Source organism: Haliotis rufescens, unplaced genomic scaffold (assembly GCF_023055435.1).
Source record: "Haliotis rufescens isolate VD_foot unplaced genomic scaffold, xgHalRufe1.0.p SCAF_11, whole genome shotgun sequence".
Taxonomy (NCBI): domain Eukaryota; kingdom Metazoa; phylum Mollusca; class Gastropoda; order Lepetellida; family Haliotidae; genus Haliotis; species Haliotis rufescens.
This window is the reverse complement of record NW_025963791.1, coordinates 10,003,714-10,017,861: the sequence shown is the minus strand read 5'-3', so window position 1 is coordinate 10,017,861 and position 14,148 is coordinate 10,003,714. Positions and strand designations below refer to the sequence as shown.

At 39.7% G+C, this 14,148-nt stretch overlaps 1 protein-coding gene across 1 annotated transcript in view; it reads left to right on the top strand.

Annotated features, from left to right (window-relative positions):
* The window catches only part of LOC124146363 (cytoplasmic phosphatidylinositol transfer protein 1-like), a 39,743-nt gene extending 26,516 nt beyond the window's left edge, over positions 1 to 13,227 (top strand). Inside the window, exons 6-10 of the mRNA XM_046516622.2 lie at positions 5,361 to 5,459; positions 6,570 to 6,629; positions 7,785 to 7,880; positions 9,243 to 9,306; positions 10,709 to 13,227. Of these exons, the coding sequence (XP_046372578.1) occupies positions 5,361 to 5,459; positions 6,570 to 6,629; positions 7,785 to 7,880; positions 9,243 to 9,306; positions 10,709 to 10,830 (441 nt within the window). The 3' untranslated portion in view covers positions 10,831 to 13,227. The remainder of the gene's footprint in view (positions 1 to 5,360; positions 5,460 to 6,569; positions 6,630 to 7,784; positions 7,881 to 9,242; positions 9,307 to 10,708) is intronic.
* The last annotated feature ends 921 nt before the right edge of the window (positions 13,228 to 14,148 follow it).

Here is a 14,148-nt window from a genome sequence, read left to right as displayed (position 1 = left end):
CTATCCCAATTGCGTAGATCAGTGTTCACACTGTCAATCACTGGATTGTCTGGTCTGGACTTGATTATTTACAGACCAGCATCATACAGCTGGAATATTGCTGAGTGCGGCGTTAAACAACAAACAAGCAAAACAAACAAACAAACAGTCAGATTTAGGGCCTTTTCTCAGTAGGGAGCTTTGATTGAGACCCTGAAAAAAATATCCAAAAACTCCAAAGTCGACAATACATTGACAAGTTGTATCTGAATCTGAAAATGACAAGATTCTCTAGTCTCTTTTCCATTATGTTAACAGACAATTGAACAAAAAGAATCTGAAATATTTTTATTTCAGATATTAAATGTTAGTAGTGTCAGTAATAATTTTACTTAGTCTGTGTTTGTTGTGTTTTAGGAAAGTAAAAAAATGTTAATAGTTTTGTTAATAGTAATGACTAATAAACAGAAAACAGCATTTTTAGCTTCATATTACATTATTGCATGACTGATTATAATTGAAAACATTAGGTGTTGATTCAAAGTTTTGACAAAATACATTTTCCCAGTTCACCTTGCCCATGCACTGTGATCGGTGTCGGAGACAAATGCCTGTATTTGTGGAGTAGAGATGCATTGTGTGGAGTCAGTGACATCCCTTGGACATATTTATCAGGATTGCCTTGTTGACACATGATGTAGAGTCAGTGACATCCCTTGGACATATTTATCAGGATTGCCTTGTTGACACATGATGTAGAGTCAGTGACATCCCTTGGACATATTTATCAGGATTGCCTTGTTGACACATGATGTAGAGTCAGTGACATCCCTTGGACATATTTATCAGGATTGCCTTGTTGACACATGATGTAGAGTCAGTGACATCCCTTGGACATATTTATCAGGATTGCCTTGTTGACACATGACCAGGTGTCCAGTGTGCCTTTAAGTTTTTATTAGTGGGTTCACAAAGTATTTGGTTAAAAATTTAATGTAAGTGGTAAAAAAACCCCTAAAGTTATACTCTTTAGAATAAAAATTTATTAAGTATTATTCATCATTTCTTACCAACAGCAGTAACAAAATCTTTTCTTTTTTTTTGTCATTTCACCTAATTGTAAAACAGTCGGCCATGTTTTTTTGTCAAAAGTCTTTTTCTTTTGCTATTGTTTATTTTTAATTCAGATTTTTTTGTCGGTCAGTCTCATAAACCAACTAAAAACAATATAAAGGCTTGCAGTTCTTTTCTTTCCGTGGCTTTGTTTCTGTTTATGAAAAATACTTGTTTACGATGGTGTTTACAACACAAGGTAAAGTGTCACGGCTGCAATGTAGCCCAACTTCCTTTGTCATAAAATCCTAGCTCGTGTGTTGACAGCTACATCCTTGTTGATTGCTGGACTAGATTTATGAAACATAACATGCCGGCAGGCTTGGCAAGTGACATCATCAAACTTGTAAACTATGTCCATATCTCTGTGAATACTTAGGGTCGTTTATGGTGTAGTTGCCATGTTGTAACCAATGAATGCATACAAGCCCAGGCTCTATGAGAGGGAAGCCAGTACTCGGACCAATGAGAGTTGGCTGACATTGCACAAGTGGACATTTCTTGCTGAACATCGGATTCTACACACTGCTTGGGTTGTTGTCGCCACACCTTATACTACTGTGTACCCAGGGCCCTGTTTCACAAAGCGATCGTAGTGCTGAGACGATCGTAACTCTTATACTTTAACATAGACTTATGACTGTCGTAGTGCTGCGATAGCTTTGTGGAATAGGGCCCAGGTACTTTTGAGTATACAAAAAAGTAACCACAGACTCTCGCAACTACCCTTTGCACTTAGATGTACCCACTCTTGTGTAGGGGTATACGGGACAGCCATCTGTCATAAAGCGCAGAGGTTGAAAGATTTGTTTGTTTGTTTGTTTGTTGTTTAATGCCGCACTCAGCAATATTTCAGCTATATGATGTCGGCATGTAAATAATCGAGTCTGGACCAAAACAATCCAGTGACTGGCATCATGATCATCGATCCAGGCAATTGGGATACGATGCATCCATCAAGTCAGCAAGCCTGACCACCCAATCCTGTTAGTAACCTCATATGACAAGGGGAGCCGCCTTTTTTGGAAAGCATGGGTTGCTGAAGACCTATTCTACCCAGGATCTTCACGGGTCCAGGTCAAAAGAAATGTGCAGGGGTAGTTTTGAGACTTCGTTGGTACTTTTATTATATTCAAAAGTACCTGGGTACATGGTAGTATCAGGTGTGCCGACAACAGCCCCATCAGCATTTCTGGCAGAAAAGGATAGCATGCAGACAAAGGGTTCATGCATGGCGTAGGATCACAAGATGTATCATGTATCAAGATTTCTGTTCATTGGGAAATACAAAAAAATCATCTTTTCCAGTTCGAAAACAGAATCAACAATAAGGGTTCATTTAGTTGTCAGCCAAATATTATTTTATTTGGCTGACAGTCTTCTTGGTAGTATGGGGTTCCTTACAACAGGACCGCCTCCATGGTCTAGTGGTAGAGCATCCGGCCGGAGAGCAGAAGGTCCAGGGTTCAGTCCACGGCTGCTTCATACCAAAAGACGTTAGAAAATGGTACTTGTTGTTACACTGTCTGGCGTTCGGCAATATGGTGCTAAAACAAGGACTGGTCAGCTCGGAGTCAGTATGCTGTGTCTGTTTGGGGTATTCATGTTAAACTGTGGCATGGTATCTCAGTGGGCTAGCACTATAAAATCAGCATAAGTCTGGACTAGTACAAAGAGCCGCAACGTACATGCATATCGTTCTAATAGTGTTTGGCCTTGAACAAGCAAAACAATTTTTAAACTAGCGATATATTTGTTAAGTGTTGATGGAGAGTTTATGTTTCTTAGACTAACTTTGTTTTACAAAATGATGGAATATTTTGAAAAATATTTCAAAATCGTGACAGGCTAATGGAATAAAAAAACAACTGAATAGATAATGCACTGACTTTCTCTTTTAAAAGTAATTATGGATCACTGCCAGACAAGGCATGGACATAAATGTAACAAAGTTGAAGTACATCGCTGTGTGGGTTTTTGGGTTAAGACCAGTAGATGAATTCGTCTGATTGTGCATACTCACACAGGAAATCTAATTTGACAAAACTTAAAATTCCTGGCTCCTCAAGTCTCTCTCCTCTACACAGCTTAGGAGGAGGTTGTTGAGCTGCAGAGTGGCGCTTGTCGTGGCAGACAGAAGTGCCATGCTTCTCATGCATCTGGTTGTGTAATTTTGTCAGTTAGGTCTGGCAAGGATGAGCAAACCTCCTCTTTATGTCCTAAGTAGAGTTGGTGGTCCAAAAATGAATAAGAAAAAATCAAACTATCCATCACTCCGATATCTATCCATGTAGCAATTTATTGTAATGGGATTTGATGTGTGGAGCCATCCATCTTGTTGGATGCAGTTGTGACAGACTTTAAAATACTGATGGATTATATGTGATGTTATATGCTGTCTGTGGTATTTCAGGCATTTTTCTTTTTTTTAAGACATGATGAATTAATCTGGAATTGTTCATCTTCACTCATGGGAACACTGTGTGAAGCACATTTTTGGTGTCTCCTGTCATGATTTGATTGTGAGTTGATCATGATTTGATTGTGATTTGATCCTGATTTGACCATGATTCGATCGTGATTTGGCGATGATATGACCATGATTTGATCGTGAGTTATCATGATTTGATCGTGATTTGACCGTGATTTGATCCTGATTTGACCATGATTCGATCGTGATTTGGTCATGATTTGATCGTGATTTGATCATGATTTGATCATGATTTGACCATGATTTTATCATGATTTGATCGTGAGTTATCATGATTTGATCGTGATTTGACCATGATTTGATGGTGATTTGATCGTGATTTGACCATGATTTGATCGGTTTAATACTGACAGCAATATAACATTCAACTCACTCCATATCAGCGGTGAGGGTTGGTGGGTACCTAGTGGTTTAAGCCATTCATGAAAGGAATATCATGTCTAGGAAACTTTTATCTCAAATTGTACAGTTTCGTTGACATGAAAAAAATGCGGCCATGTCCACAAACTGACAACATCTTTATGATTGGCTGATAACAAAATGGGTGGGGCTTGTGTTGCCTCATTGTGCTGAACAATCTTACTGATTTTGTACTGTTGTTTACAGTTTTTTTGTGTGTTAATGATAAATAAGTAGTCTGTCAAGTTATTATTGCTGACATATATATCTATAAGAATTCACTTCAGAATAATTTTTAATTTGAAGTTTACATGATATACAGCTTTTACATTGGATGAGAGGTCAGTCACACGACCACAAAATTGACGTTTATAAGTGTATGAACAACATGATTTGACGTTCATACGTTTTTCACGAAACCATGTTCTTGAAATGACGTAAACACTGATGGACTACTTCCACATTGCTGGGAACCCTGGGAATTCGCCAGCATGAATACATACAGAAACGTTCTGTCTGATCATTTAGACCCTTTAATCTTGAACTCAGTGTTTTAGTGTACATTGAGAAATGTCTGAGACTTTGACTGCATGATCGTTCACGAATCCTTGCTACGATCGTTCCCAGTGAACAAAACAAAGAAATGCACGTCTAAACTATCATAGTGTCAACTAGGCAGACAGTGATAGTGTCTATTTGACACATCTTAAATCAGCTTTGAATGAATGATCGCCCAACTGATCAATGGTGACTAACACATGTAACCGCCACAGGTTCATTAACAACTTCAGAAATCTCTCCCGTCACGTTTATCATGTCGGCCATTTTGACGTCTTGAAGTTGATGTAAATGTATTACAACACACTGTCACTGTGACTGACTTACTGAGGTAGTTCTTCACAGACTTTTCTCATCTAATGGTGATATTATTTGAATACATGTGTTGTGTAAGATGTTTCTTAAGGGCAAGTTGTGCATACATACGCTAATGTCACCTCTCTATTTTATTCCGCGATGCAGCTGGTTGTTGTGTGGCTGTTAGTGTAAACATGAAGTCACACATACTAAATATTGTATAGATTTAGGCCTACATCCTTTGAGGTAACAAATATTGCAACACAAAATTATAAGAATTGACTTCCACTTGCGATGACATTCATACAGTTTGGCCCTCACTCAATGAAGATTCATACTCCAATGAACTCACACAAAGTGGAAGTCATTTCTTAATTATTTTAGTGTTTATAGAGGTATAAATGTCAAAACTGGTATAGACACTTTAGTATACAAGCAATATGCACCTTGGTTTTAGGTTTATTCCTCCATAAGCACACACTATATTAAAGCCAATTGTTAAACGTGTCCTGATCTGCTGCAGTGTGTGAACCTGTCGGAGGAGGATCTGAGTGTGAGGGAGGTGGACCACGTGGACATTGTGTTTGATGAGCTGCCTCAGAAGCATTGCAAGGAGGAAGAGGTACGACAGAGAAGTGATGGATGTGCTCAGTGAACCTTTACTTCATCACCGGCCACAGTGGCTCAGTGGAAATGCTTGGTTACAATACTACCGTATATGACTGCAGATAGGCCGAATTTTGAGGACCAGAAAAAAGATTCTGTAGAAAGGGGTCGGCTTATCCATGGGATACACTTTCATGATAGTACTTTTCAGATAGTGATCTGGCAGAAACATCACCTGAATGACGGTCCGATAGATTACAACTTCCTAAAGGTTTGGAAGTTGCCACGACTAGAGCTATTATTGTTATAAATTATCAATAAAGTTATTATTATACACCAATGTTATTCATGATATATGTGGTTACAGTGTTTCGATTCGTGTCATGTCATGTCATGTGATAAAAGGGTTATCTAAGGCCTTTGGAACTTGTCAAGAGCAGTTTGGACATTGATGCAAAGATTGTATCATTCAGCTCAGTCCTGTCTTTTAAAAATTAAAAGCTTGTTGCGTCATTTTTAGCCAGAGCAAAATATAAGTATACAAGATATTCTGGTATACTACTGTCTGTATTTATTTACCACTGTCTGTGTTTCTTAATATTAATCCTCATGAAGATCCGGGTTAGAATTGGTCTTCAGCTACCCATGCTTGTCATAAGAGGCAACTAACGGGATCGGGTGGTCAGGCTTGCTGATTTGGTTGATGCAGGTCATCATATGCCAATTGTGTAGATCAATGCTCAGGAAGTCAATCACTGGATTGTCTCGTCCAGGTTCGTTTATTTTCGGAAGCCAGAATATTGCTGAATGCAGCGTTAAACAAGAAACAAACTAAAGTTCAGATTGGCCACCAGCAACGTATATTTGTTGTAATTGGCGACTGAATGAATCAGGTGATTTGGTTGATTGTACAGGTGTGTCATTGTAACCTGATGGCGTGGAGCATATCAATCACTGGATTGTCTGGTCCAGACTCAATTATTTATTGGCCACGCATCATTTAGCTGGAATATTGCTGAATGGGGCATTAAAAACAAACAAACAAACAAATATGAAATGGAACTTGCAAGTTTAAAGTAGGTTTCAGAGAATGAAGCATTTACTGTAGCATACAATTCTTCTGCAGGATCTGAAAACTTTCCAGTCAAAGAAGACCAGTCGTGGTCCCATGTCAGAAGGCTGGAGGGTGAGTGAGTGTTACCGTGATGGCAAGGTCACGATTTGATACGTGATACGATACATACCTGGATGCTAAGGTCTTGACATGATATGTGATATGATATGTACTTCCACAGTAAGTTCATGATATGATATATGATATGATAGATACCTCGACAGTAAGTTCATGATATGATATGGGATATGATATGTACCTCGACAGTTAGGTCACAATATGACATGTGATATGATACGTACTTCGACAGTAAGGTCAAGGAAGGATTCATTATACGATACATAAAAAAAACCAACTGACTCCTTTAATTACAATTAAGGAAAGAGTTCCATCATCAACGGAAGTGAGTAGAAGATGTTAGTCAATAACTACAGCAACAGCTCGAGACCTTGTGTGTTGTTCTTCTTATGGAAAAAAGTAACTGTTCTTTATATTTATGTTATGTTTTTGAAAATAACAACATAATATTTGGTCCTTGGCCTGATCGTTCATGTTTGATCATAAAATATTCATAGACAAAACCCATACCTGGTAACAGGAGACAGAGCGACACACTCTAAAATAGGGGTGGTGCAGCAACTCAGTTAGCAATGTCAATATGAGGTGTGACCATCATTTGCGTTGATACAGTCAAGGCAGCGGCGGTGCATTGAAGACACAAGATGATGGGATGTTCTTCTTTGTCAACCAAAGATTGCCCCAAATGAGCTAGTGTTACCTGATGTAGGCATCGTTCCATCTCATCAGGGACACGTTCTGTTGGGGAAGAGAGGTCTTGAGGAACAGTTGGCCAGTTGTCTCTGCAAGGTGACATTACGCCTCTGGATTTGCACCAAAGATAGAACTTTATCTCAAACGATGTTGTCCCAGTAGAGTACACCATTCAAATTGCCATTAACAGTGATGAGATGTGTTCACCCATGAGTTGTGATGCCACCCCATATTACCCTTCCACCCAACACTGACAACGTTGAGTAATGCAAGCATTACCCTTGTTGACCCTTGTACGACCATCAGAGCTGTCCAGATGAAACCTCGTTTACTGTCAGTCTTGTCTTCTGAACCCCAGATGCTGTCTATACCCAGAATTAATAACCCAGGTCTATCCTGCAGATTGTGATGAACCCTGTGAATCGTTACACACCAATCTTTCATTGTTTGTTTCAGGACTCGACTACACCCATCATGTGCTCATATAAAGCTGTCAAAGTCAAATTTGAAGTTTGGGGCCTACAGACCAAAGTGGAATCATTTGCACATAAAGTAGGATTTCCTCCATATTGTTTTATTTACAGATTTTTATGTTCAGTATGCCAAAAGCCTGAAGGAAAAGGCAAAATAGAAAACTACAGCTGTAAGTTTATCATATGGTTGTACAGTGGAATCTGTCCAATTCGGACTCAGTCGGGACCAGTGAAAAGTCTGGTTTACGGTGAGGTCCAGATTACAAAAAGGTTGACTGAAGACAAAACGAAAAGCAACGATCTTTCATCTGTATTCGCGTATACATTCATTGTACATGACATATTGACATGGGCTGGCATTAAATACACATTCAAACATTCTTTACCGGTACTTCAAAAAGTCATTGAGAACGGACTGCTTATGTTTCTGAAGATTATTTTTCAAAATCGTGTCTTCAGTCATAGTTTCGAGGTGAAGTGGTTCACCATCTAGGGATCATTCCCTGGCAAAATGGCGAACGGCTGCTGATAGTCCGAGACAGCCTGCTTACTTCTGCCACACTTCTCGGCTAAATCTTTCTGCTTCGGTTTTTGTAATGACTTAAATTCCTAAATTAAATCAACTTTCTTAGCAAGTGTAAGTTTGATATACTTTTTCCTTGCTGATCCCTCAGACATTGTGATTGATAATGACAAGCTGTGGATACTGTTATTTATTGACACGATCATGTTCCAGTCCGGTCTGGTCCAGCCTGAGTTAGACAGCTTCTTTTCAATAGTACATGAGTTGTTGGGACTGTAATTTTAGTCCGAAGTCCGAAGTGTAAAAAATCCGAATTGGAGAGTTGGAAGTCCGTTTGAGTAATGATAATTTATTAAGGAACTGAGGGGACCGGAGAAAAAGTCTGTTTTTTACAGAAATCCCAATTTGACAGAGTCTGATTTGGACAGATTGCACTTGATATCAGTTTGTGCAGTATGATTGTAAAGTTGTGGTGTTTATGCTGAGATTCTTTAAAAGTTGTTTTACAACAAAATAAAATATTGCAAGTTATTCCGTGGCATTAGATTGGCTAACCAAGCAATTTTTGTGCGTTTATTTTTCCATGACCTGAGACAGTATAGGCCACGTCCATTACCGCTGCTCATCCCTGAGTGTTGATTCACTGATAATAGTATAGGCGGGTCTTTGGTAAGATTCCTGCACTGACCAATGTCCTTTATTTTGTACTGTAGTCTACAGTTTTGTGAGTTTTTGATTGAATAAGCAGTCTGTGAATTTATTATTGTTGACATATTTATTTGTAAGAATTGACTTCCAAAGGTTTTGTCATTTATGGAGTTCTAAACATAAAATCTGGTGTGCAGACTTTGTGTAAATTCTACAAATATTTAAGTCAATTCTTAAATAACACTGATATTCCTTGCACTGTTTTTTCAGTCTGTCCGTGATATTCTCCTCCTGGGCCACAAGCAGGCGTTTGCCTGGATAGATGAATGGCATGGTAAGTCAGCCTCCCCACTGCTGGGCCTATCAGCCTGGGGGTGGTTGGGTAGCCCCCACTGCTGGGCCTATCAGCCTTGGGGTGGTTGGGTAGCCCCCACTGCTGGGCCCATCAGCCTGGGGGTGGTTGGGTAGCCCCCACTGCTGGGCCCATCAGCCTGGGGGTGGTTGGGTAGCCCCCACTGCTTGGCCCATCAGCCTGGGGGAGGTTGGGTAGCCCCCACTGCTGGGCCCATCAGCCTGGGGGAGGTTGGGTAGCCCCCACTGCTGGGCCCATCAGCCTGGGGGTGGCGGGGTAGCCCATGAGGTACTTGTGTTATGTCATAGAGGGTGAGGTGGGGTGGGCCAGTTTCCCTAGGTAGGCAATTATCTGGTGTAGCAGGATTAAATCACACCCCTTATATTTTACTCCAGAGTGAGTCTGACCTAGGATAGAATCACTCTTAGAGTGGCCTGATCCTGAAACTGCCAGGACTACAAGGTGTCGTACATGTTACATCCCGTAGAGGTACCCACTGGCAAATTTTTCAGAGCTGAGCAATATATGGGCTATGAAGTTTTGATTTTGTTACATATGGTTTAAAGATAGTTGTGTGTTTTATATTGTGACATGGACATGCTTGTACCCAAATGAAACATCTTCCGATTTATTCTTAAAGGCTATACTTGGCCTGACCTACTTGGGCTGATATACATGGGCTGATATACTTCTAGCTTAGGGATATGAAGCAAGGGAGAAATAATTCAGTCAAATATTACGAATTGCATTACGACAAATGGGAGTTTATGCCTGATGGAATATATACTGACAAGACAGAGTTGGGGCTCATTTTACTTATCTTACAATTGTCTAATACAATAAGCAGTAGTGTGTAACTGGTATTATTGCCAATACAGGATACAGAAAGTATGCAGAGCATGTTTTCATCGGGAAGGGGGGGGGGGGGGGGGGGGGGGGGGTGGGGGGGGGGTGTCATCCTATGAAGGTGAAGGGGGAGTGTTACGATCCTTAGGGGAGTGATTTGATCCTAGGTTATATGCAGATGTAATTCATAAAGTTTAGAAGGAAGGTAAATATGATAAATGAGACTAAGAGCATTGTGGATGAAAATAGGGCTTGGTGTGGATGGCACCGACAGGGCAGTAAGCATGCGAAGCATAATTGTAGCCCTCCGCCGTGGCAAGGCAGACGGGTATAGCTGTGGGATCGATAAGATCACTCTCGAGTGATTTGGTCGTGGACAGTGACCTGGTCCTCCTACATCTGGAGACCTTGCAGTATTTGGCTAAATGAGCACATTCCAGTCACACTTCAAAGGAGTCATAAAAAGGAAGCGATAATGTGCCTACAAAATCTAATATTCTGATTCATAACCTTGAATTTATTTGTTTTTTGTCAACAGGAATGACAATAGATGACATCCGTGAATATGAGAACTTAAAACAGAAAGAAACCAATGATAAAGTTGTAGCAGGACTACAAAGACAGACCTCTAGAGGTTCTCGCAGCTCCAGTACAGACTGACCCTGTGAGGAGCACAAGGGAGATCACTCTAAGGACACCATCATCTCTTGGTTATCAGTGGATGATAAGGGTTTGCTCAGTCATAGACATCCAGGCAGAGTAGAGAAGAAATGTATCGAACAAGAGTATGAGTTGATGGAAATTGTTCAAAGGACTTTTGTTGACGTGGTGTCCATTTTGTGGTGACATGCTGCCTCTGTTAGTCTAGCTAGTCCATTCAGGATTAGTGGAATGAAAGTCATGTGTAGACAACTCAAGATTTGGAGCCACACAGTTCACACGCGTACAAACAAAGCCATTAAAGCCTTGATCAGATGGCAACATACATTTTAAAATAGCTTCCATAATCAAGTCAGATTGTTCATTGTTCATTCAGTTGTTTGGCCATCTGCTGGTTTAAAATTGTTAGGATTGTGAGTGCTTGCTAATTAATATCCTGAGTTGTTGAGCCTTTAGGAATTGTTTTCAAAGGAAGTTACTATAGAAGTGACTTAATTACATAGTTTTAGTTTTATTCAATGAATTCATGTTAGGATTTTGTTTTGAAGATAAATTGTTTTGTAGGGATTCTTTATCGTTTCAAGGCCAAGTCTTTCCACTCATTTTTTTTTATCTTGTTGACCTTATGTACCACGCAGACAAGTGTAACAATCTGTCACTGTTTAATTAGCTTGCGTTTACCAATAATAATGTGGCAGATTTATGATGCGCCAATCCACACCCTAAAGCATGCACAAAGTACTACATTATTACCCTGGTCGGTGGATCAGTTTGCACTTGATTTTCATTCTCAGCTCCCTGGGGAGTATACTAGTTTGTGATGCGTGGTAGCTTTATTTCTAAAATTCTGAAATTCATCCTTTCATGTCCATTTTAAGTCATCTCTTTACTAATACATGAAGTTTTCATATTGTGTGCCAGATGAACAACCTTGGCCAAGTTCTGTCGTGAGATTGACTTTATTAATATGGAAGAATTGGGTGGTCAGTAACTCTTTTTGAGTTGTATACAATTAACAACAACAAATCCTAATGGACCAAAATGTAAGATATTACATCCCAAATATCTAGTAGTTATTAATTATTAGGTAACATTTTGTATAAAGAACAGGACTCCTCAGTTACCTGTTGATATTAGGGTGGCAGATCTAGTCTAGGACATGTCTCCTTGCTCAGCTGTTGATTAAGGTGGCAGATCTAGGACCTGTCTCCTCGGTCAGCTGTTGCTTAAGGCGGCAGATCTAGGACCTGTCTCCTCGGTCACCTTTTGATTAAGGCGGCAGATCCAGGACCTGTCTCCTCGGTCACCTGTTGATTAAGGCGGCAGATCTAGGACCTGTCTCCTCGGTCACCTGTTGATTAAGGCGGCAGATCTAGGACCTGTCTCCTCGGTCACCTGTTGATTCAGGTGGCAGATCTAGGACCTGTCTCCTCGGTCAGCTGTTGATTAGGGTGGCAGATCTAGGTAGTGTTTCCTCTCTATGTATAGTTACAAAGATTAACATAGAACTGTTAATGTAGACTGGTATGACATGTTAATACAATGTATAGTAATGTACAGGGTAATTTGACATGCATTTGCAATTGATCATGGTTCTCACAAACCTTTATCATTATCTAGATTTAATGTGTAAGACATACATGTTGCAACTGACTTGTATTTCTTGGTGTTTTTACACTCGGTGTGTGAACTGTGCAATTAAACATTGTATTATTTAACAGTTGGAACTTGGAGATTCAGGGTAGATTTCTACTGATCTACCTTGTCAGGTTGGATTTTAATGATATTTCCCAAATGAAATTCATTATGTTGAAACCAATTTAAAACTTATACATACAGCAGTAAACAGTGGTTTGGGTTTTAACTACTGTACAATGACAACACGGGTGATTAACTTATTTCAGTTCTAGTGTTTTAACTTAATATAGCAGATAGAACATGTCAAGGATTGTTTATACAAAAGTGGTTGGACCAAATTTATTTCTTGTTTTACATAATTCCTGGCTGATATTTTTTAGTTTTTCTGATAAGACTTTTGAATAAATACCAACGCCACTAACAAATTTTTATTACCGATTACTTGTAAACTCTTTGTCATCATGAAACTTGCTGGAATATTGCTGGGTTGGGCGTTAAACAACAAACAAACAAACAAACAAACAAAACTTTTTAACATGTACAAGCCAACATTTGAATTAATTTAGATACTGAAACAAGGAAACGTTTGGTCTGGCACTGCAGTATATGTTTTTGAAGTGAAAGTTGATCTGATATTTCATGTATTCTCCTTTTGTATTTATTGTTCAGAGAGAAGTGTTTTCTTAATCATTCCAAATGTTTACATCATGTGATAATGCTGTTTTGTAATGTTGTTATCATTGTTTTAGTCCTAGAACATCATGACTCATTCATGAGTGTCATTTTTGATACAGTTTAACAATATTTTCGTGTTAGAGGATAAAATAATTTCCTTAAAATTATGAGGTTAAAAAAATAAGCCTTTGTTCTCAGAAATAGTTTCCCTGTAAGAAATGGAAATTACGACATCTGGGTAGTACTTTATCATAGATGAAGAGGGAGGATAAAGAGATAATAATCAGCATGAGACAGGCGCGCTTTGCAAGCCACAAATCGCTTCGAGAAAGCAAATTAATCGCTCATCCCGGGGTCTTCAACAGTTCGAAGCACTTGCACAGTCTTCCAAAATGGGGGCGCGACTGTCGCTTGGTTGCCTTTCCCTTATGAAGAACATAATAGATGATGAACTGATGAAATTTATGACTAATTTGAAGATGTGGAGCAGACTGAGGATGATGGGGTGTTAGCTGCCTCTGCTCATTTCCCCGCAGATCCACTCAAGAATTTCTTGTTCCGCTGTCAAAGTGAGCAGCCATTTTTATTTGAGAACGCAACGACCTCAACCAGTGATTGTTTCGCTTGCAAGCGGCTGAAAGTTAGCGTACTGTTGTAAGGCGAATCACTGTTCATTGCTTTCAAGCGATTGGCGCTTTACAACGCGCCCCAGCCGTTTGAAGGGTTGTCTATCATGATAATGAACCTCTCTGTATCGTGGGTACTCGTGGGTTTGTGTACCAGACATCCCTCCATCACCCATGATTACATACATCCTCTGACCCGTGAAGATCTGGGGTAGAATAGGTCCTCAGCAAGGCGACTAACAGGATCAAATGGTCAGGCTCGCTGACTTCGTAGGTGCATGTCATGGTATCTCAATGGCGTGGATCGATGCTCATGATGTCAAATCACTGTAATTATTACAGACCGCCGTCATATAGCTGGAATATTGCTGAGTGCGGT